This window comes from Vicia villosa, unplaced genomic scaffold, assembly GCF_029867415.1.
Source record: "Vicia villosa cultivar HV-30 ecotype Madison, WI unplaced genomic scaffold, Vvil1.0 ctg.000045F_1_1_1, whole genome shotgun sequence".
Taxonomy (NCBI): domain Eukaryota; kingdom Viridiplantae; phylum Streptophyta; class Magnoliopsida; order Fabales; family Fabaceae; genus Vicia; species Vicia villosa.
This window is the reverse complement of record NW_026704977.1, coordinates 437295-462915: the sequence shown is the minus strand read 5'-3', so window position 1 is coordinate 462915 and position 25621 is coordinate 437295. Positions and strand designations below refer to the sequence as shown.

At 35.9% G+C, this 25621-nt stretch overlaps 1 protein-coding gene and 1 non-coding gene across 2 annotated transcripts in view; one reads left to right on the top strand and one right to left on the bottom strand.

Annotated features, from left to right (window-relative positions):
- Positions 1 to 24107, bottom strand: part of LOC131622857 (disease resistance protein RUN1-like) — a 29853-nt gene extending 5746 nt beyond the window's left edge. The window contains exons 1-6 of the mRNA XM_058893878.1: positions 23939 to 24107; positions 22410 to 22556; positions 20837 to 20913; positions 17930 to 18069; positions 17706 to 17784; positions 17602 to 17606 (exon numbers count right to left, since the gene is read on the bottom strand). Coding sequence (XP_058749861.1) covers positions 17602 to 17606; positions 17706 to 17784; positions 17930 to 18069; positions 20837 to 20913; positions 22410 to 22556; positions 23939 to 24107 — 617 coding nt within the window. The remainder of the gene's footprint in view (positions 1 to 17601; positions 17607 to 17705; positions 17785 to 17929; positions 18070 to 20836; positions 20914 to 22409; positions 22557 to 23938) is intronic.
- LOC131622943 (small nucleolar RNA U3) lies at positions 555 to 779 on the top strand. The gene has a single exon (XR_009290052.1). It is a non-coding gene; the product is annotated as a small nucleolar RNA U3 (small nucleolar RNA).
- Positions 24108 to 25621: the final 1514 nt, after the last annotated feature.

Sequence of the window (25621 nt, the reverse complement as noted above, 5' to 3'; positions counted from 1 at the left end):
AGCCGTCTCATGTACCACTCGCTCAACCGGATTACAGATGTCCTCCCATAACAACTGGTTTCCCTTCTTCCACAAACTCCATCAGCTTTGATTTGGAAACAAGAGCGTTTATGTGAAAGATGATGCAAATGCTCAGCCGGGGCACTTAACGGGTTTCTATGGTATTCTTAACCGTAGACAGAGAAAAAAATCCTTGGAGCATCCTAGATTTCTTGGCATCCTAATCATCACTTCCATGGTGCATATTAGGAGATTTTAATGATTTACTTTAGCATGATTATAAGAGACCTACTACCCATCTTAAGTGGTTGCATAGTGGTTTTTAGGAAGATACTCTAAAGCGAGCAATTCAGAAAGGATTATTAACTTTTGATCAACAAATCGGTTGTGGTATTAGATGCACAACGCATAAAAGGAATTTGCGGTAAGTAAACCATAGTTTGTTATAAAGCTTGAATCCAAATCTGAAAAAAATAAATGAAGAATATAGTCCCACACCGCTAAAGTTCGGAGAAAATAGTAAGTTTATATAAGCCACGCGTAGAGCGATGGTCACGACCTTACTTGAACAGGATCTGTTCTATAGGCTCGTACTACTGTGTCCTTGATTTCAAAGGAGACAGGAACATAAATCTGGCGGATGAACTATTACCGTGCGATCAGAGCGTGATTAACGGCCCTGATGATCTCAGTTTGAGCAATCATCCTGAGGCTGTAGATGATCGTTCTCGGCAGTGTGAAAACACTATCGGGGTGGTCGCACGGTGTTCTGACAGATTAACCCTTTTTTTGTCTCATACAACTTCCATTCACAATTTTTTTATCAAACACACCCAGAATACATACTACTAATAGTAAACAAGTGGTTTTTTTATTTACCTTGATTCTGGAACAGAACATGGTAGGAAGTTGAAATCTCATCCCTTCCTCCATGAATGTCCTTCTTTGAGCTGAGCTTTATGGTGTCATCATCTCCCTTCCCTTGCCTCTTCTCCCCCCCAAAGATTGATCATACCTTCATCACTTGACTTGCTTTACTAACCACTAAGTAAGAAAATGAAGCATTTAGTTTGGATTCAACTAAGAAAACTTTTGGCTTTTTGTTAAACCTCCTCGATTTGCCACGTAATACAATTGTGACACGTTTTTTAATCATCATCTTTTTATATATTTATTTCAAATAAAATTGATTATTTGACCCATCAAATATAATTATTATCTCATTGTTTCATTTTTTTTTCAAAATTATTCTTCCATTATTAAATAATGGTTTTATTTTAATGGACTTTTTTTAGTTTTGAAGTTGAAAGTAGACCTATCGTGATTAAAGTTGACCTTCTTAGAACTCGTTAGAGAAGACATAATGAATTGTTTAAGAGCTAACACCGATCTTTTCGTTGTTTTTCCTACAAGATGTATGAGATAGATCTCAGCGTGGCTCGTAACCAGCTGAACGTGATGCCAGTGCTCGATACGTATCATAGAGACGATCGAGGCAATTAACCGAGAAGGCGAAGGCAACTGTGAAGACGGTCCAAGGGTTACTAGATTCTAATTTCATCTTAGAACTCAAGTATACTTAGTGGTTGTCTAATGTAGTGATAGTCAAGATAACTTTTAGGAAATGGAGAATGTGTGTTGACTATACTGTCTTGAACAATGATTCTTATTTGCTTCCTAACATAGACAAGTTGGTCGACATTTCTGTCGGATACAAACTTCTGTCCTTCACGGACGTATACTCTAGCTATACCCAAATATCGGTGTATGAGTCAGACTACCTTTATGACCAAACACGCAAACCACCAGTATAATGTCATGTCATTCTGCTTGAAGAATGTCAAGGCAACTTATCAAAGAATGATGAACAAAGTCTTTCAATCATGCGGAGGAATACACCTACGTCAAAGATAAAAATTATGAAGTTGAACGAGATGCTAACAACTCTGAACTAATTCATTTAAAATTCAGCACAACATGCCATCCCCTTATATAAAATGTTGAAGAAAGAGGTCCATTTTGAATGAATGCCACAATGTCAGCAAGCATTCACTTCCTTGAAAGAAGCTTTATCCACCCCAACCAATCTTAACTAGGCTCTTGCTAGGAGAATCCTTGTTTCTCTACTTTGTTGTCTCTCAATAAAAGGTTAGCACCGTCCGCGTCATGGAACCAGATAGTCAACAGCACTCGGTGTATTTCATTTCAAAATTTCTAGCCGGACCATAAACACAATTTCAAAAGAATGTATAATTACTCGTACTAAAATAATATAAAACATAACTAGAATGCATAATAGAAAATGGATAAATATATAGTAAAATAAATATTTTGAATATGTAGAAAGATACTTGTAAAGTATTTTTCTCAGGATTTTTTTTGGAAAAAACTTTTAAAAAAAAATTTTAAAAAAAATTAATTTTCAACAAAATATTATTTTTAGGAAAAAAATAATTAATTTTTTTTATGGTGCAATGCAGTTCAATTTAAGTATACAATTCAATTAATCATATTTTTGAACACCCCTAGTAGGGATCCCTCGTAGGGATCCAACAATTTGATTGCCTTAGAGGGCAACAAGGATCCCTCGTATGAATCCGGCGTTTTAATCTCCTTGGAGGGCAGTAAAGATACCTCGTAAGGATCCAACAATTTAATTGCCTCATAGGGCGGCAAGGATCCCTAGTAGGGATCCAACATTTTGATCGCCTCGGAGGGTGAAAGGATCCCTCGTAGAGGTCCATCGTTTTGATTGCCTTTGAGAGCGGTCTTCTTTAATACCCTTAGGTTTCTTGTAGAGAGAAAAAGAGGATAGCAACGCAAACAATTAAGAAATAATTTCATGAGGAGCCTCGTTAAAAACCCTCGCCCCATACGAGGCATAGAGGGAAAATAGTATGTCCTCAAAAAAGCAACATGTCATTACAAGCGTCAAAGATATGGTACTCACCTAATAAGAAATAGCAGCAAAGCAAATTAAAATGGTAAATAAAATAAACACCTGAAGGGCATTCATGCCCAGGATTCTGTCCCATATCTTCTCTATCTTTTGAGGGGGAGCCCCTTCATCTTTGCGAGCTTCTTTTGGCGGCTTGATTCCCGAGCCGACCTTCCTGATATTCACGCCCAGGTGTCGCACACTCACGAAAATAAACAGAGTCGCCACTAACATATCTATCCTAAAAGGAAAGGAACGTCAGCAAACCTAAGATGAATAAGAACGAGGTCTTTCGACCAGAGATAGGGTACGGGAGTCGGTTACGCAAGGGGAAGGTACTATCACCCCTCACGCCCATCGTACTCGATGATATCCACCTATGTTTGTTACTATCTAAAGGGTGTGTACTATAAATCTAAAGCTTAATGCTCAGGGAATGCATGCAAAATAAAGAAAAGGAAATACGGAGAAAAAAAGGTTTATAAATAGGTGTGCTCGCTTAGGCCCCGCGACCTAATGCCTACGTATCCTTTTCAGGAATCAGAGCGCCGTAGTTCGGCTCACATGTTTTTGCTTGTTTTTGTATTTTTTAGTGGACGGAGTTACATTCGCAATCTAGCATCAGGATAGCAGCTCGTTGAATGGAGTCTTATGCGTTACCAGTCTGCGATCGAAAGGAAGCAACATGTCCGATTAAGGGAAAGAACGCCCTGAAGGCAAGAGAGAGAAAAGAGAAGATTGGTTTGTATTTTTTATGTAACTTTATGATGAACAAAACCCAATACAAGGCTTCGCACCACTTCATTACTTTGTTTAGGTCTGAGCCTTTATTAAGTGTTTTAGATGTTTTTTGATTGGTGTTTTTTAAAGGGGAATTAATCTGCGAGTTGAATCACATAAGAGTGTATAATAGTAGAGAAACAGATTAGGGAATGAATCCCACTCATTTCTCTCCCATTATATAGTGATCGAGAAACAGATTAGGGAATGAATCCCACTCATTTCTCTCCCACTAAGTGATTGAGAAACAGATTAGGGAATAAATCCCACTCATTTCTCTACCACTATTAGTAAAATGTGATCCGCCTCTTCCTTTATTAAATGTTTTAAAGTTGAAAAGAAAAAGGAAAAGAAAACTAGCCTAAAATAAAGTAACTAGCCTAAGTGTTTAAAAAGGAATTTCTAGATCCTAATGTTATCATGGTTTCTACCTAAAGTTAGGAAATAGAGAGACATGAAAATAAAGTCACATTATAAGCAAAAATTGAGAATGGCGGAACGGTACAAAATCACACATAAGCATGAAATATCAAGTCAAAAATATAGTACAAAAATGAAATAAAATACTACTATTTTTATATGGTTTTTATGAAGGAAATTGAATTCTAATTAACCAAAAAAAGAATTAAAAGAGATAGCCTAAACTAATATTTTTTATGACTATTTTCTATGTCAAGATTTAATGTATTAAAAGTCTAAAAAGAAAAAGTGAAGATTAGTGTTTTTATTACCTAAAAGAAATAGGAAAAAATCTAATTAAAACCTAAATTTATACTAATGGAAACAGGGGTACAAATAGCAAGGCGCTGGGCCCATTGAGTCTGGCCCAACAGCACTGTTATTGTTTCAGAATTCAAATGCAAAAAACGAGAGATGGGCCCTGTGGGGGATGAGAATAGAATCAGGCCCAGAGAAAGTTTGTTTAGCCAAAAATGGCGCATGGGCCTTCAGAGGGGTGTGAGTCAGAACTTCGCTAGGCCCAATGATGATTTCGTTTTGCTCCAAGAACAGATTGCTATTATTATTATGATTCAGAGATAAAACAAATAAAAAATATTATTTGAATAAAACAAAAGGAAATTAAATTAGGAATTAGGGTTATCATGTGTGACGCTCCCAATCCCACTCTCTCGGATTCTCTCTTCTCACTCCCGCTCTTGCGAACGACGCACCTCCAACGGGGATCATCGGCGCGCCACCGTGAACCTACACGAGGTCTCGTCTTCCTCGCTCGTTTCTCCTATCTTGCAACTCGGTTATCAGCTTAACCACAAATCTAACTCACAATACTCTACCAAAATTCAAAATCAAAAACTGAATTGAAATGGAACATGGAATAGCAGAACGAGAAAGATTAGAGAATTCCAGAGGAGCTTCCCAATCGGAGTTGACAAAAGATCGAAGCTTTCTATTAGAGTTGATACGGAATAGGAGTTTTCAATCAAAGTCGACGCGAAATAAACGCGAGCACGGAGGAGAAGATGATGATTCAGGTAATGCTCCTTTTTCGTTTTTTAGATTCCTCAGTTTCTTCTTCTTCTACTTTTTGTTCTTCTATTTTCTTTGATTTTTCTGTTGAACTGTTTTGTTGTTGTGCGTGAGATTGAGGGATGAAGGTGGCAGAGAGTTGTGATTGAAGGTTCAGAAAGTTGGTGGAGATGAAGTTATAAAGATGGTGAGGTTGCAGAGAGACTGAAGTGTGAACTGAGATAACGTGTGATGTGGATGATTCTGGAGAAATGGTGAAGATGATTGGATGATGATTCAATGGAGTTTCTCTCCGAAAATGAGAGAGAAAGCTCTCAGATTTTGGATGATTTTGGTGAAGTGTGGATGAAAAAAAAACGGTGAAGTGAGAGGGAGAGTGGTTTATATGGTTGCTGAAGGAGAGAAAGCAGTTAGAGGTGAAGAGATGTGAGCCCTTAGATTGAGGGAGGAAGTTATAAGATCAAGGGTGAGATCTAGGCGGTTATGAGTTGTTGAGAGTTTGTTAAATTTCTGTTATGTCAGTTATAGGTTTCACTTGATAGAAGTTAGTTATGTGTTGAAAGTTGGTTAGGTTTTTTATTGTTTGGTTTTCTGTTATTGGGTTAGAGGTTAGGGAATTCTGTTATGGTAGTTATAATTGGTTAGGACAGGTGGTTAAAATTTTGTTTGATGTTAGTTTAGAAGTTAGGTTAATTAGTAACTGTTTTTGCACTGTATGGGATCATGAATGATGCTTTGTTCTGTTACAGACTGGGTGAGTAGGTTTTACAGTGCATCTTTTGTAAATTGAAGTGATATTGCCATGGTTTATATAATGTCACCTAAGCATAGCTTAATTAGATTGAAGGTAACCTGGACATGGATGTGGTGATGAATGGTAATATATTTTTTATTTTGGTAATAGCTGTATGGTTTAAAGTCTGCATAGAATTGAATGAATGGCATGATTTGAAATGTGTTTGTTTATAGGTTATGTTGTTTGTAGGTTATGAATTGGTTGAAAAAGTTGTGGGATTCTGACTTATGCAGGTCCATTTTGAATGAATGCCACAATGTCAGCAAGCATTCACTTCCTTGAAAGAAGCTTTATCCACCCCAACCAATCTTAACTAGGCTCTTGCTAGGAGAATCCTTGTTTCTCTACTTTGTTCTCTCAAGAAAAGGTTAGCACCGTCCGCGTCATGGAACCAGATAGTCAACAGCACTCGGTGTATTTCATTTCAAAATTTCTAGCCGGACCATAAACACTATTTCAAAAGAATGTATAATTACTCGTACTAAAATAATATAAAACATAACTAGAATGCATAATAGAAAATGGATAAATATATAGTAAAATAAATATTTTGAATATGTAGAAAGATACTTGTAAAGTATTTTTCTCAGGATTTTTTTTTTGGAAAAAACTTTTAAAAAAAAATTTTGAAAAAAAATTTAAAAAAAATTTAATTTTCAACAAAATATTATTTTTAGGAAAAAAATAATTAATTTTTTTATGGTGCAATGCAGTTCAGTTTAAGTATACAATTCAATTAACCATATTTTTGAACACCCTTAGTAGGGATCCCTCGTAGGGATCCAACAATTTGATTGCCTTAGAGGGCAACAAGGATCCCTCGTATGAATCCGGCGTTTTAATCTCCTTGGAGGGCAGCAAAGATACCTCGTAAGGATCCAACAATTTAATTGCCTCATAGGGCGGCAAGGATCCCTAGTAGGGATCCAACATTTTGATCGCCTCGGAGGGTGAAAGGATCCCTCGTAGAGGTCCATCATTTTGATTGCCTTTGAGGGCGGTCTTCTTCAATACCCTCATGTTACTTGTAGAGAGAAAAAGAGGATAGCAACGCAAACAATTAAGAAAGAATTTCATACGAGGCATAAAGGGAAAATAGTATGTCCTCAAAAAAGCAACATGTCATTACAAGCGTCAAAGATATGGTACTCACCTAATAAGAATTAGCAGCAAAGCAAATTAAAATGGTAAATAAAATAAACACCTGGAGGGCATTCCTTCCCAGAATTCAGTCTCCTATCTTCTCTATCTTTTGAGGGGGAGCCCCTTCATCTTTGCGGGCTTCTTTTGGCGGCTTGATTCCCGAGCCGACCTTCCTGGTATTCACGCCCAGGGTTCGAACTCTTTTAAGCTTAAGACTCTCTATATAACATTTCTAGGAAATTTCCTAGTCTTCTTGGATGACTCCAACCCACCCATCAGAGAGCGGGTATTTCATGCCTAAATACAAAATAGACAAGGTGGCACCAATTGGTTAAAATTTGGATGCCCTATAATAATGTTATAAGAATTGAGCGCGCTTAGCCTGCTGCCACTTATTACAAAAATATTTGGCTTAGGAAACTAGACCGCGCTAAGCGGGAATAGCGCGCTTGTGAAGTTGGCTCTGCCTCTGCTAGGAAAATTGTAGCGCGCTAGAGACGTAGCTTAGCGGACTTAGACATAATTTTCTCCAAAATTTGTATTCTTGAAGCCATGTTTTCGGCACTTTATTGCTCGAGGCTTCAATATGCACCAATACTTGTAAAATGTATGAAAAACTATCAAACGGTATATAAATAAATCAAAAACTCAAATAATACATATTATGTACAAATATGATGAAAACGTACGCATTCTCGCATAAGTTGAGGGAAAAAAGTTGATAAGTGCCGAAAAACTATAGTAAAAAATAACTACAATTTGACACTTGTCAAACACTCCCCAACTTAAAGAAACAAAAATAATAAACTAAAGAATCAGAAATTAACAAGTTTCGAAAAACAAAAACAAATGTATGGTTCAACACAAAAATGCACAAACAAAGTAATACTAACCACAATCCTACAACGACAACATGTAAATGAAACAAATCCTAAGTACAAAAATCATACCAAGCATTCTAAAACTATACAAGCTTAATCATGAATCACGCCTAGGAAAAATTCATGAGGGATGCAAAACACACAAAAGTGAGGGACTTTGACACTCATCCAACAATCCTTCAAACAAAAGACTAAATTATGCATTCATCCAAAAATAATATTGAAAATACAAAAGCGAGAATCACAAGGACTTTTCAAGGTTGTAATATGACTTAGTTAACAAACAAGAGGCAATTTCTAAAGCTAATTGAAACAAAAAATTTTCTAAACCTAAGGGAGTGATCAATCCAAAGTTTCAAACAACAAAATCTCAATCAAATTTTTTTCTGCATTCCCACATTGTCACACCAAACACAATACTTATTTAGCACAATTATTTGATTTTTTTCTTTTCTTTTTCACAACTTTTCTCTTTTTTCTTTCTTTTTCACATTTTTTTTCTTTTCTTTTCTTTTAAACATCATAGAAACAACCAAATAAGTAGCAAAAATTTCTCTCCCCAACTTGATTTTAACCAACATCAAAGTATGAATACTCCATACTTTCTAAGGCAAGATAAAAGTTCAAATAAAAAATCATGGTTGATGGTTCAAGAAAATAAGAAAAATCAACATCCATACAAAACAGAGAACTAACTACTCATAGACAAGCATCAAGTTCAAATGAAAAATGGGTATTGATAATAGCTCAAAGGGGTTAACAAATGATCACACACTTACAAGGTGAATTGACTATTTAGTTAGGGTGGTTATGCTCAAAATGAAACAAATGCCTTGATCATTTTCATGCTTTCATATAATCAACATAAATAACAGATTAAACATAATAAAATCTTGTTAAAACAAAGATTGTGGCCTCCAACATATATGAACAATGGAAAACTTCCTCTCGTTTGGGGTTTGGTAACTAAAGTGATTTAATCAACAAGCAAGCAATGCAAAAGAATGAATGACATGATAATTGTACAAATGAAAATTTTCCTTAACATGTTATGCTATAGGAGGCGATAAACTAGTATCATGAATGATACAACTTCAAAAATATCATTACCATACATCCGTAGGTTGAAACACTCAATCTTGGAAAATCACCTCAAAAATCTTTGATTTAACAAACCAAAATTTGAGTCCAAACAACCAACAAAAGAATTAGAAAAAAATAATACTATTATCCACTACTAAATAGCCTGGTGAAAGTGGAAAAAAGGAGGGCCAAGGGAATCCACTGGCACAGAGCAAAGAGGTTAAAATTTCCTGAGCGCACTAAGCGGGCTAGACCGAGCTTAGCGGCAACAGGAAAACTCAGAAAAATTAGACAGAGTCTGATTCTTCAGCCTACCTCCACTAACACTTATTTGTCTTAGATGCAAAAATTACAAAACTTACAATCGTTGGGGTGCCTCCCAACAAGCGCTTGTTCTACGTCGTTAGCTCGATGCCTCTATTGTTTTGGTACTTGGCAAGTAGCTTCCTCTCGCCATGCCAGGTGATGTCTCACCGTGCAAACCTTAAAAAAGTGCCCTAACCAAAACAATTAACAAATGTTAGGGTACAAATATATACAACACTTGCACGAACATAAAAGAAGAAAAATAGATGAATGTTGGATACGCAAGTTGAAAAGTGAAGATTTAAATTTAAGAACTGATCCAATTTCAACTTGTTTAGCCAACATTCACCAATAATGTATATTCATGTGTAAACATATACAAGTGAACATATATAATATATACAATATATATATATATATATATATATATATATATATATATATATATATATATATATATATATATATATCTCAAAACCATAGGAACTATTGCGATGCAATTCTAACACAAAACACCATTCTCCGGTAGCGGCGCCATTTTGTTGACACATTAAAGTGGCAAGAAAAAGATCGGAAATATTTTGGGATTTATCGTGTCCACAGAGAATGGTGGAAGGGAAAATGTCATTCAACGCTTTCCGCGTTTTTGAGCTTGGGTTAAAATGAATTAAAAGTAAAAAGATATAAACAGGAAAATAAATACATTCTTTGGAGAGAAGATAACTCTCGGGATTGAATTTCATCTACTTGTCAAATACTTAAACCTACTGATCAATTGTACTCAACCTAAATTACTCATCAACATAAATCGGTCATAACAGAGGTTATGTCTAACATAGAGTTGAGATGTCAATCGTATTGTTTCCTTGTGGATGTCTCACACAACTAAATAACACAAAGCATTAAGAGTCGACACTCACAGTGAATATTAAACCTAAATCTATGTCTAGAGTTTAGAACCTAACAAATATTCATCCAAGAACAAGATCAGAGAAGTATATGTCTATAACAACTTAAATCCTAACAATAAAGCAAAAACAAGGATAAACACCGATAAAGATTTATAAAAGAGATTTCATACAATGCCATGATCAGTACATATACATACAAGACAAATAAATTACATACAATCCTCAATAAATGAAAAATACATAGATAAGAGAGAAGAGAAACAAACACAAAAGTCCATTTATCCAACAAAAGTGCACATCCTACTCCCAATCATCAAGATGCATCATCCATTGTTGATTTCCTAAGCCTAATCTAACCTAAGAATGTTAGTGATGAAATGTGGAGATAAAATGCCCAAAACCATTAACCCTAACTATGCTTAAATGAGAATGATATAGGCAAAATTTACGCAGGCCCGCTAAGCGGGCTCACTGGGCTTAGCGCGCTGCCACTTATTACAAAAATATTTGGCTCCAGAAACTGGACCACGCTAAGCAGGAATAACCGCTTAACGGGCTTGCGAAGTTGGCTCTGCCTCTTCCCAAAAAGCTGTAGTGTGCTATAGACGGGGCTTAGCGTGCTCAGACATTATTTTCTCCAAAATTTGCATTCTTGAAGGCGTGTCTTTGGCACTTTTTTGCTCGAGGCTCCAATATGCACCAATACCTATAAAATGTATGAAAAACTATTAAACGGTACATAAATGAATCAAAAACTCAAATAATTATTTACATATATGATGAAAACATGCGCATTCACGCCCAAGTTGAGAAAAAAAGAGTCAATAAGTGCCGCAAAACTATATACAAAAAATAACTATAATTTGGCACTCATCACCCTCTCATTTCCAATCACCGCAGCGATGTCTCACAGTCTCAATTACTGATATTGACAGCCTTTCACCTAAGATTTCAAATACAAAGCAATACTAGGTTAAGAAACCTCTTAATCAAAAACAATTCTTGATCTTGCTTAAAAGCTTCGATCAAGAACAATAACTTGATAAACAAGCAACACACACTCAACTCAATGCATCAAAAGATACATGAGTGATACAAAATCATTCAATACTTAAAAAGCTTATGAATGAATGATAGAACTTACAATATAATAGAAACAATCCTACTCTTATATCAAGATGGTATTAGAGAGGCTCACAATTAACACACACAAATCCTAGCAAAATACAACGTATGTTCCACCTAAAACTAGGTTAGTGACAATCTATTTAAAGCACACATCTGGATTGGATTTCGGCTTCAAAAACGCAACAAGGAAACTACTAAAAATCTGCAAAAGCTTCTCCATAAAAATTTGTCTTCAATCATTAGTTTCCTAAATAATCTCCATATTTAGAAACTAAGAATACATCTTGAAAACAAATCAAATCTTTTATCCTTAAATTAAGCGCCACATAGGATTGTATAATATTCCTAAGATATTCGGCATTTGCAACAAACTAACATAATCCAAACTGTAAATAGTAACAAACACGATGTCGAAGGATCAGGATAGGACATCTTGTAAAACATGGTTTCTTCAAGTTAGAATATCCTATTTAACATGTTGTTGCCTAATTTGTTTTACTAAAATCAATTTCAATCATAAATTGAGAATTAACACTTCACTTCTATCTCACTAGGCTTGATAAGGCATCTTGATATATACCATCATCAGAGATATTTCTTGGGTGAAGATCATAAGCGATTCCACCAAATACGACTTAACATTAGGTATTATCCTTAGGAGTTTAGCTTGGATTTCTTGATCTCCCAGGCATAACAATTTGATCACCAGTTCATATGAAGAATTCACTTCATACATGTAGCGATATATTTATGTGGGCCCGAAATAGGGCGATATATGTCCTTCACTGGGCGTCCGCTGTAACACCTTAAAAAGCCCATGCGTAAATAATACAAATTTAAACAACACACATAGGGTGTCACTAGACACAACAAAAACGTGCTCCGTAACACGGATTAATAAGTATCATGCAATAATTTAACACATGTCACCACGTACTCGCCTTTACTTAGGTTGATCGCCGCAGAATTATTCAAATAAAATAGTTCAACCAATAATTAACTCTCATAATACTTTATTTTCAAAATAAAACTTAGTTATGGCAAAATATTTTCCAACTTAAGCAACACATAACATAACAACTTTAATTCTCGCAACATCAAAATCAAAGTAAAAAATAAGAAAACATAATTGTTCGCTCACCCAGTGTTACAAATCAAAGCAACACAAATAAAAATAATCACAAAAATAACATGAAAGAAGAACATCCTCAACGCCATCCTTCATCTTTTAAGCATCTACTTATTTACCTGCTCGTCAGTACTCTACAGGAGTACATACACCACTACAAACAAAAGGGGTGAGAATACACTCAATTTAAGTTAGGGGTACAAAACAAAGCAATGGTAGCATGATTACACAATCATCACATACACTCGCTAATCGCAACCAATATCAATCACAACAAGTATTCTCAAACAGTCAACAATACCATGAATAATTAATCAAATATGCAAACATATATGCAAATGTACTCTGCAACTAAATATGTATGCATGCGGTGCCATTATAGATCACACAGGTCCATCTCACTCTTGAATCCACACCATCGGACCAGACCATGAAAAATCGCTACTAACACCTTTAGTAACGGTTCACCAATTCCCATCTAGAACGAGCTAATTGCTCCTGAATCCACATCATCGGACAAGAGCCCACCAAACTGAACCGAAGTTCGTACACCATGATGCATGATATTCAACAACATGCAAATACACATATGCACTTCTGGTTCCTCATTTGACCATGCATACCACCAATAATGCCAACACACAATCATAATAGGCATACAATCAAACATGCAATATCACCAAATTTATCACCATTCATAAGTTGCATATCATGTACACACCAACAATTCTTAATTAATTAACGCTTCACCAATAATATCACAACAAATAACATGCACATAACTTAAGTGCAACATCAGTATAATTCAACAATAATCATAATTTTGCACATAATACACATACCAATATAATCCATTATTTAATCATGAAATAATTGATTCATCATCACCTATGATTAATATTTTCTCACCCATTATCACCCAACAATAATTCAACATTGCCTACGCTCAAAAATAGACCCGAAAAGCCAAATTGCAAGCTCAAAACGAGTCACCGAGGTGATGGCGTCATTTCTGGGCCCGTGACAACCTGGTTGTCACCAACCTTACACTTAACCTGTCACCCTGGTGACGGTTGGCTTGAGAAAACAAGCATGGGGTCCATGACGAATCGCCCGTCAGGATGACGACGCCTGTCATCGGTCCAAAGCGCATTACAACCTCGTCGTCATGCTAGTGACGCCCGTCACCCAATCGTCAAGTGAACTCTAATTTGACTCCGTGTTACTCCAAAATCATCCAGCAAATTACAGCATACATACTATATAGTAAAAATAATGAATTAATTCATCAATATAACACATGTACTTAACGAATTTCATTACTTTACAATTATGCATAAAACCTTCAAAATCCAAACAATGGCAAAAGCATAAAAGTGACTCAAAATAGAATTAGTAGCACATATTAATACACAATTCATTCATTGAAATCATCATACAACATCAAAACAACACAGATTCTACATATTTCATCTCCAATACACAAAATATTATTTGATGTTAAGGACTCCTCTTCTACCCCTCATGTAATACACCCTTAAAGAAGTAGTTTCTCCCCCTTACATTGGTTTCCTAGCAGCAATAGAATTCTGAATTGATTGGTGTTCTTCCCTCTCCCAAGGCTCTGAGTTCCAATGGCAACTCTTTCCTATTGTCTCTTTCTACGTTTTGACACTTCCTTTCTCCAAAAACTAGGTTAACTATTAACCTTTTATAATTAAGGTAATTACTCTAATATTTAAAATTTTAATTTCCTCCCCCACTTACATTCATTTTTTCTTTATTCCATATATTCCTTCTAATTCTCATTCTAAGCCCAATTCTATTATTTTCTTATTTTATTAATTAATCAAAATACTTTTATCTTGATCATCAAGCTAATTCTAAATCAATTCTATCAACCTCTAACTCTCTCTTCACACCCCAATCTCGAGGACACATATTCCTACGGTTCGTATTTATTTAATTGCAACTACATTGTAATTAAATAAATCATACAAAAATCATGAATAAATAAATTAAAATAATTTAATCAAAATTGGGGTATTACACCCGCCCCATAAGGCGTCGCCCAGGGAGTATGCTTTACGTGGTATATGGACTCGCCCTAAGGGGAAACATGGATAATAACGTCTAACTGCATGTGCAAAGTCATGCCCATAACTCCATATGAAATAGGCAGTCAATAACTTCCCCCTAGTCAAGAGGAAACGATTACCACTTCTTGGGGGTTCCCTAAACTATAGGCCCATAAGCCCCTATAAATACCTCAACTTTAAGGTTTAAGAGGATAGATCGTAGGAACACACGATATACCCCTAAAACTCACAGAGTTTCTCACCTCACATGAGCTTGCTCTCTCTTCACTATAAATTCCACCAAGAAGGGCCTCTCGCCGATGTAGGAAAGCTCTTAACCACCATAAAACTACTAAGGGCTCTGGTCAACCCTACCAACATAAGGGTATCATGCACTGTGTATTTCTTACAAGTACAGTGGGGTCCACCATAGGGCATCGATAAATTTAAATTGGGCCACACCTTTTATTGCCATCGCCACTTTAATACTCACTAAAACCTCCATTCCTAGACCTAATTGTTCTCAATCATGGTTGCTTTGAGAATACAATCTCCCACACCACACGACATAATATGTTGTAGTGATTCTGATTCCTAAAGGAGATTTGTGTCGTCATGTACGAATTACAATGCCAAAATATCCACAACATCCAACAAGAGGCCACCCCCACAAAGAAGATGGAAGTGTTGACCACTTTTAGACAAAATATGAGAATCGCCTGTCCCCAAAGGTTTCAAGCCTCCCTCCTTGGAGAAGTTTGATGGTGTAGAAATCCTTATGAGCATGTCGCCGTTATCAACAAACAGATGGATATCATCGAAGCACCTGAATCCCTAAAGTGTAAGTTGTTGTATGAAACTTTCAGAGACGCGACCTTGCGATGGTATATGGGCCTACCACGAGCTTCCGTCGCTAATTATTAGAAGCCAGTGAAGAAACTTGTACACCAATTTGCAACCAATCAACACAAGAATAAGACCTCCACTAGCCTGTTTAACATACGATAGGGCCCCTCAGAGTCACTAAGGGAATACCACGCGTGTTTCAATGAAGCCACCATAATGGTCGTCCACCTAAACCAATAAATTTTCATGAGGGCACTCCAAAATGGTCTCAAATGAGGACACTTCAACTAGTCTCTCGCCCAAAGGCCAACATCTTTATTGGCATAAGTAGTCACAAAGGTGAAATGACTATGATCTCCTTTTTAGAAACTATGATCTCCTTTTTAGAAAAAAGAGGGAGTAGACATCCATCCTCATAATGACGACCTCATGATCATCATTTCTAGGTGCAATGACTGGAAAATCGGAAGATTTCCCGTGGACCAAGGGAGCTCCACGATCCTTTACTAGCATGTATTTGAGAGGCTCAGCCTTGACCCATATGGTTTAAAATCTTTAAAGGGATCACTCGTTGGATTCTCTAGGGACCAAGTGCAAGTGAAAGGATGAATAACTATGAGGACCACCTTTGGACTGGGAGAAAAAGCCAAGAAGATCAAAGTCATGTATCTATTTATAGACGCCCCTTATTCTTATAACATTATTATAGGGCATCCAAATTTTAACCAATTGGGTGCCACCATGTCTATTTTATATTTAGGCATGAAATATCCGCTCTCTGATGGGCGGGTTGGAGTCATCCAAGAAGACTAGAAAATTTCCTAGAAATGTTATATGGAGAGTCTTAAGCTTAAAAGAGTTCGAACCCTGGTGTTGCACCCTAAATTTTGCCCATCTAATTATTCTTAATTGGCTTACATATCTCATTCATTTACATCTTAGGTCATCTAACACATCATGCATTCATTCATCAAGAATAATATTGGTTCATCAAATCAGTGGTAATAGGTTGAGGGCATCAATTTGATCAGGGTTTGTTTCCATATTCATTTAACCAAGAAAATTTTCTTATGGAGTTTGGATACAATTATGTAGTGCATCGCTTGAATTATGGTGTGATACTTGGTGAATTCATTTGGTTATTGGCGCATATTAAGTGAGAGAAAGCCTCGAGAAACAAGTCACTTGGAACTAGAGGAAAATGGCATGTACAAGGATATTTAAACATCTTGGAAAGCATGTTCATTCGTCAAGAATTAACTCTAGCTTGCTAGAAACAAAAAGATTCATATGCTTTTCTTGGAGTATCCGATAAGCTTTCAACATAGTTCAAGTTTGTGGTTCTATTTTGGTATATTGGTCTTATGCATACGCCTTGCGTAATCATGTAAGAGTGCTTCAATTCTAAATTCAATGACGTCAATTCAAGTTCATTCAAAGTCTATGAGGATCCATTCCATTTTGGAAGACCAGGCATTAAAAGAAAAATTGAGACAATCATCTTGACTCCAAGTCCATTCAACATCCAATATATTACATGTTCATTATTCTTGTTCAAAGGCTATTACAACATGAATTGCAAAAGAAAATCCTTTACAAAATATACTTATCCAAGAGCCCAAATGTCATTTTGTCACATTACAAACAAAAATCTAAACATGAGAGATATTATGTTGTTGAACTTCATGTCACGGTCTAGATACAAGTCGCCTCAATTCCGCCTACGCTCTTACAAGTCCTTCATCTCCAAACATTCACCACATAGCCCTCCATTCATCTACAACACCATTCAAGCCCTGCATTTTTACAAATATATACCCTGCATAAGTCAGAATCCCACAGCTTTTTCAACCAATTCATAACCTACAAACAACATAACCTATAAACAAACACATTTCAAATCATGCCATTCATTCAATTCTATGCAAACTTTAAACCATACAGCCATTACCAAAATAAAAAATATATTACCATTCATCACCACATCCATGTCCAGGTTACCTTCAATCTAATTAAGCTATGCATAGGTGACATTATATAAACCATGGCAATATCACTTCAATTTACAAAAGATGCACTGTAAAACCTACTCACCCAGTCTGTAACAGAACAAAGCATCATTCATGATCCCATACAGTGCAAAAACAGTTACTAATTAACCTAACTTCTAAACTAACATCAAACAAAATTTTAACCACCTGTCCTAACCAATTATAACTACCATAACAGAATTCCCTAACCTCTAACCCAATAACAGAAAACCAAACAATCAAAAACCTAACAAACTTTCAACACATAACGAACTTCTATCAAGTGAAACCTATAACTGACATAACAGAAATTTAACAAACTCTCAACAACTCATAACCGCCTAAATCTCACCCTTGATCTTATAACTTCCTCCCTCAATCTAAGGGCTCACATCTCTTCAACTCTAACTGCTTTCTCTCCTTCAGCAACCATATAAACCACTCTCCCTCTCACTTCACCGTTTTTTTTCATCCACACTTCACCAAAATCATCCAAAATCTGAGAGCTTTCTCTCTCATTTTCAGAGAGAAACTGTTGGATCACGATTTTAACAATTTTGCCACCAAAGAAATTACCGGGTCGAGTCACGGATCGGTACGCTTTCTTTAAGACGTTTCGCGGTACTACTAAAATTATGCAAAGCAGCTCTTAATAACCACGACGCCTCCAGGATAAAACAGCCCAGTTCTATACTATACGATTACTACTTGCACGGTAGATAATCGGTCTAGAAATACACCCACAGATGGTACTAGGACCATTCAAATATGGTATACATACCATCTTAGTATCTGGTATAACGACCAGTCGTAGTAATTTCTCAAACCAAGAGAAATTTCAATAATTCTCTAAAGAGAATCCAAGAAAAATTAGACTTGATAATTTCTCAACTTAAACGAGGAGAAATTAACATTATTCTCTAAGGAGAATTCAAGAAAATACTCGGAAAATTCAACAAGTAGAAAGAAAGGGGGAGAAGTTGGCGCTTCGACAATTCGAAAGACGCAGAGTTATGAGAGTGAGGAAGGAAAAACTCAAAATAAGTTTTTGGTATTTTTTGAAATGAAACAAGTGACTTCCTTATATAATGAAGTAAATTAGCCAAGATTTCTAATCTAGGCGATGTGGGACTAAGGAATTTTTCCAACTAACATACAATGTGGGACTTGACTTAATGAATTTTTTCAATTCATCTCTCTATATTGGAATATATACATATTGTTCCAACAATCCCCCACTTGAATTTAAAAAATGTATTTCAGAAATAACGTCAGACGTTTCTAAGATTGCGCATAAGCAGAGGTGTCTACGACTTGAACCTTTGCGTATCAAGTAGGATTCCGATTCAACAAGAGTGACACAATTGTCTTGAACTCTATCTCAAACATCATACTCGCACACAACCTTTTCTTAAGGTGTATTCTAATAGCCCGTGCTTTAATGGCCCTGCACGTGTATCCCGGTTTAGTGAAGGCTCTAGGAATTCTGCCTCGAAATTCCATAGGAACCGGCCTCAGTTCCACAATCACATAGGTGAGTCTATCAAGAGTACTCATGTAGTCTAGGTACTCCCTCATACAAAGTATAGATCTCATTAAGAGTTTCTATTATCTCATCCTCTTATTACTTCAGGATTCATGCTTCTTTTATTTACTCTAGCATGATCGCCTCATATTACTCACAACTTGTTATTACCCATTGAACCTATTTCTTGGGATCTCCAGTCATTTAGGTCGGGTTACCATCATGAGCAACTCATTTATGTACATGCATTAGTCCCATCTTTTTGGATGTATTATGGACTTTCTCTCTAGCTAATCCTTTCGTCAAAGGATCTGCTAAGTTTTCATTAGTGCGTACATGATCCACTCTTACAGCTCCTTTAGAGATACAATCTCTAAAGGCGTTTTGCTTTCTTCTTATTTGACGTCTTTTACCATTATAATAACGGTTCTCAATCTTTGCAATAGCCGCGGTACTATCACAGTGGATCAACACAACTGGCATTGGTTTTTCCCATAAGGAATCTCAGCTAGCAAGCATCTTAACCAACTTGCTTATTCACTAGCATTTGCTAATGCTATCATTTCAGACTCCATCGTGGACTGAGCCAGGATAGTCTGTTTCTTTAATTTCCAAGATACAGCTCCTCCAACCATGTTGAATACATAGCCACTAGTAGCTTTGGAATCACCTAACAAGGTATTCCAATCTGCATCACTGTATCCTTCAAGTACAACAGGAAATTTCTGATAATGCGGGCCGAGATCTATGGTCCTTTTAAGGTACCTCATGACTCGCTCAATAGCTTGTCATTGCTCGTTACTCGGTCTACTCGTAAATATGCATAACAATCTTACGACATACATAATGTCGGGTCTAATACAATCAGTGACATATCTAAGGCTGCCAGTGATGCTCGCATACTCTGTTTGTCTTACACTTTCACAAGTGTTCTTAAACAATTTCACACTTGGATCATATGGTGTGCACACAGGTTTACAATCAAAGTATTTATATTTCTTTAAGATCTTCTCCACATAGTATGATTGATCTAAAGAAATTCCTAGCTCGGATCTAGTGATCTTGATACCAAGAATCACACTTGTTTTTCCGAGGTCTTTCATATCAAAATTGTTGCACAATAATGATTTCATAGCATTAACGGCATGAATGTTTGATCCAAATATGAGCAGATCGTCTACGTATAGACATATGATAGTGCATATGCGATTCTCAGATTTATAATAAACGCATTTGTCACTTTCATTCACTTTGTATCCATTCGATATCATTAAGTTATCAAACTTTTCATGCCATTGCTTAGGAGCTTGTTTTAGTCCATACAGAGACTTATCTAACTTACAGACCTTGTTTTCTTGTCCATGGATCACAAACCCTTCTGGTTGTTCCATATAGAGACTTATCTAACTTACAGACCTTGTTTTCTTGTCAATGGATGACAAACCCTTCTGGTTGTTCCATATAGATTTCTTGTTCTAAGTCACCATTTAAAAAGGCAGTTTTAACATCCATTTGGTGTACTATTAAATTATAAATAGCAGCAATTGAAACAAGTACTCTAATGGATGTAATTCTAGTGACTGGAGAGAAGGTATCGAAGAAATCTACATTTTTCTCTTTGTTTAAAACCTTTGGCTACAAGGCGAGCCTTGTATTTATCAATAGTTCCATCAGGTTTTAGTTTCTTTTTCAAAACCCATTTACAACTGATTGGTTTGCATCCAGGAGGCAAGTCTACTAAGTTCCAGGTCTTGTTAGACTCTATAGATTCTACCTCATTGTTTATAGCTTCTTGCCATAAATATGCATCCATAGATGACAAGGCTTCTTGAAGATTTACTAGATCTTCTTCTACATTATAAGCCGCATAATCAGGCTCATAGTATTTAGAAACTCTTACTCTTTTACTTTGTCGAAGTTTTGTTTCTACATTGTTGTTGCTTTCTGTGCTTCTTATCACAGGAATATGACTCGATTGAGTGCCCCCACTATTTCTCGATTTGAAGGGAAATTTGTCTTCATAGAAATCAACATCATTTGATTCTATGATCACTTTTTCATTTAGGTCATAAAACTTATATGCCTTACTGTTTGCTGCATACCCAATGAGTACACATTCATATGCTCTACTAGCGAGTTTAACTCGTTTTAGCCAGAATTTTGACATAAGCTAGACATCCCCAAGTTCTCAAATAAGACAAGTTTGGTTGTCTTTTCTTTAATATCTCATAAGGACAGATATTACTTTTTGACTTGGGAACTCTATTCAGGACATAACAAATAGTCAATAAAATTTCCCCCACTAGTGAGGTGCAGCACCAGAATTCATCATAATTGCAACAAAAAGTTCAGTAAGAGTTCTATTCTTTGTTTTTGCTTTACCATTCATTTCAGGGGAATATGGAGCAGTCGTTTCAAGTACAATTTCATGTAGTTTATAAAAATTATTAAATAAACTAGAATCATACATATTACCTATCACTACAAATTCTTACTAAATCATTTTCAATTTCTGTACAAAGTTTTAAAAACTTATCAATTTCATTCACAAAAAATATCATTCTTTGTGATGATGGTGTACAAATCTACCCCAATAAACTAACTAAATCTTGCCTTATTTAGAAGAAGGAAAAAAACATAAACATGATTCTTTATTATCCCGGAAGCATACATGACATCCTTCAAGATTGAAGTCTTTTCACAGGTGGACCTTGTTCCACTTCTCCAATATCGACAACATTAGTGGTGTGGATATCTCCCAACAACACTTTCTTATCTTTAGTATTCGTGTATGTTTTAAACATAACACGATCATAACAAACACGACGAGAGACGCCTGTGTTTATCCACCAACCATCAGATCTATCAACCATGTTGATTTCAATGATCATATGAATAAATTTTCCATTAGCCAGGTTAACCCGTGCATTACGGGCTACACCAAGTTCAAACATTACATGCTACATCTCTTAGCCATATGACTTAGTTTTCCACAGTTGAAACAAAAGGAAAACAACGTCATTTCTTTGAGGTGGTGGTTGTTGTCTAGTTGGAGCAATTGGGGCCATAGAAGGGTTCCCATTCTTAATTCGGTTTACAATATTGCAGTTCTAATTCTATAATGATTTGCCATATGGCTTTAGAATCACACCGAATTTATTTTTGTTGTTTAAAACAACCAAGACTTTTCTATTTAATCATGTCTCTGATATTCTTCTTTAATGAGAATAATCAGTCTCTAAATAAAAATTATTTTATTTTGTAACAAAACATAATTCTTAAAAACTTTCAAACTAGGGGCAGTTTGTCAATAATAAAAGAAATTCAAATTGCTTATAAATACATACCTTCAATGATTATCTCGAGCAATTTTTGAAGTTCGTGACTTTGGGTTTCCACTGACCTTTCATCTACCATCTGATACTTCACATAGCTGCTAAAATCATTCTTCTGTTCTCTAGCTTCCTCAATGTCATACTTGTTTTTCAAGTTCTCTTAAATATATTTTGAAGTATCGCAATTACTATAATAGTCATACAGATCATTTGCGATTTCATTCAGAATGTTATAATCATTCTTTCTATAAGGTGATTTCTTTTCTGACCTGTAAATTATTCGCTTTAATCTGTGCAACAGATTCAACTTCAACACTATTACGTGTTCCTTTTTTAATCCTCAGATTTCTTACCGTTAGTTTGTTCGGTTGACCCAAAGGAAGCAACAAAATGTCCTCGGTCAAAATGTTAGCTATCTTTTTCAACATTAAGAAGAAAATTATTTGTAGCCAACATTTGAAGTGACAAGTCTCAAACATGAACGGTTTGTCAAAGAATGTATCCGCAGAAGTACCAATAATTTCTTCAGTAGCCATGGCAATTCGAAACGTCTTAAAATTGTTGGATCACGATTTTAACAATTTTGCCACCAAAGAAATTACCGGGTCGAGTCACGGATCGGTACGCTTTCTTTAAGACGTTTCGCGGTACTACTAAAATTATGCAAAGCAGCTCTTAATAACCACGACGCCTCCAGGATAAAACATCCCAGTTCTATACTATACGATTACTACTTGCACGGTAGATAAACGGTCTAGAAATACACCCACAGATGGTACTAGGACCATTCAAATATGGTATACATACCATCTTAGTATCTGGTATAACGACCAGTCGTAGTAATTTCTCAAACCAAGAGAAATTTCAATAATTCTCTAAAGAGAATCCAAGAAAAATTAGACTTGATAATTTCTCAACTCAAACGAGGAGAAATTAACATTATTCTCTAAGGAGAATTCAAGAAAATACTCGGAAAATTCAACAAGTAGAAAGAAAGGGGGAGAAGTTGGCGCTTCGACAATTCGAAAGACGCAGAGTTATGAGAGTGAGGAAGGAAAAACTCAAAATAAGTTTTTGGTATTTTTTGAAATGAAACAAGTGACTTCCTTATATAATGAAGTAAATTAGCCAAGATTTCTAATCTAGGCGATGTGGGACTAAGGAATTTTTCCAACTAACATACAATGTGGGACTTGACTTAATGAATTTTTTCAATTCATCTCTCTATATTGGAATATATACATATTGTTCCAACAGAAACTCCATTGAATCATCATCCAATCATCTTCACCATTTCTCCAGAATCATCCACATCACACGTTATCTCAGTTCACACTTCAGTCTCTCTGGAACCTCACCATCTTTATAACTTCATCTCCACCAACTTTCTGAACCTTCAATCACAACTCTCTGCCACCTTTATCCCTCAATCTCACGCACAACAACAAAACAGTTCAACAGAAAAATCAAAGAAAATAGAAGAACAAAAAGTAGAAGAAGAAGAAACTGAGGAATCTAAAAAACGAAGAAAGGAGCATTACCTGAATCATCATCTTCTCCTCCGTGCTCGCGTTTATTTCGCGTCGACTTTGATTGAAAACTCCTATTCAGTATCAACTCTAATAGAAAGCTTCGATCTTTTGTCAACTCCGATTGGGAAGCTCCTCTGGAATTCTCTAATCTTTCTCGTTCTGCTATTCCAGGTTCCATTTCAATTCAGTTTTTGATTTTGAATTTTGGTAGAGTATTGTGAGTTAGATTTGTGGTTAAGCTGATAACCGAGTTGCAAGATAGGAGAAACGAGCGAGGAAGATGAGACCTCGTGTAGGTTCACGGTGGCGCGCCGATGATCCCCGTTGGAGGTGCGCCGTTCGGAAGCAGAGCGAGAGTGAGAAGAGAGAATCTGAGAGAGTGGGATTGGGAGCGTCACACATGATAACCCTAATTCCTAATTTAATTTCCTTTTCTTTTATTCAAATAATATTTTTTATTTGTTTTATCTCTGAATCATAATAATAATAGTAATCTGTTCTTGGAGCAAAACGAAATCATCATTGGGCCTAGCGAAGTTCTGACTCACACCCCTCTGAAGGCCCATGCGCCATTTTTGGCTAAACAAACTTTCTCTGGGCCTGATTCTATTCTCATCCCCCACAGGGCCCATCTCTCATTTTTTGCATTTGAATTCTGAAACAATAACAGTGCTGTTGGGCCAGACTCAATGGGCCTAGCGCCTTGCTATTTGTACCCCTGTTTCCATTAGTATAAATTTAGGTTTTAATTAGATTTTTTCCTATTTCTTTTAGGTAATAAAAACACTAATCTTCACTTTTTCTTTTTATACTTTTAATACATTAAATCTTGACATAGAAAATAGTCATAAAAAATATTAGTTTAGGCTATCTCTTTTAATTCTTTTTTTGGTTAATTAGAATTCAATTTCCTTCATAAAAACCATATAAAAATAGTAGTATTTTATTTCATTTTTGTACTATATTTTTGACTTGATATTTCATGCTTATGTGTGATTTTGTACCGTTCCGCCATTCTCAATTTTTGCTTCTAATGTGACTTTATTTTCATGTCTCTCTATTTCCTAACTTTAGGTAGAAACCATGATAACATTAGGATCTAGAAATTCCTTTTTAAACACTTAGTCTAGTTACTTTATTTTAGGCTAGTTTTCTTTTCCTTTTTCTTTTCAACTTTAAAACATTTAATAAAGGAAGAGGCGGATCACACTTTACTAATAGTGGTAGAGAAATGAGTGGGATTTATTCCCTAATCTGTTTCTCAATCACTTAGTGGGAGAGAAATGAGTGGGATTCATTCCCTAATCTGTTTCTCGATCACTATATAATGGGAGAGAAATGAGTGGGATTCATTCCCTAATCTGTTTCTCTACCATTATACACTCTTATGTGATTCAACTCGCAGATTAATTCCCCTTTAAAAAACACCAATCAAAAAACATCTAAAACACTTAATAAAGGCTCAGACCTAAACAAAGTAATGAAGTGGTGCGAAGCCTTGTATTGGGTTTTGTTCATCATGAAGTTACATAAAAAATACAAACCAATCTTCTCTCTTCTCTCTCTTGCCTTCAGGGCGTTCTTTCCCTTAATCGGACATGTTGCTTCCTTTCGATCGCAGATTGGTAACGCATAAGACTCCATTCAATGACATGTGAGCCGAACTACGACGCTCTGATTCCTAAAAAGGAT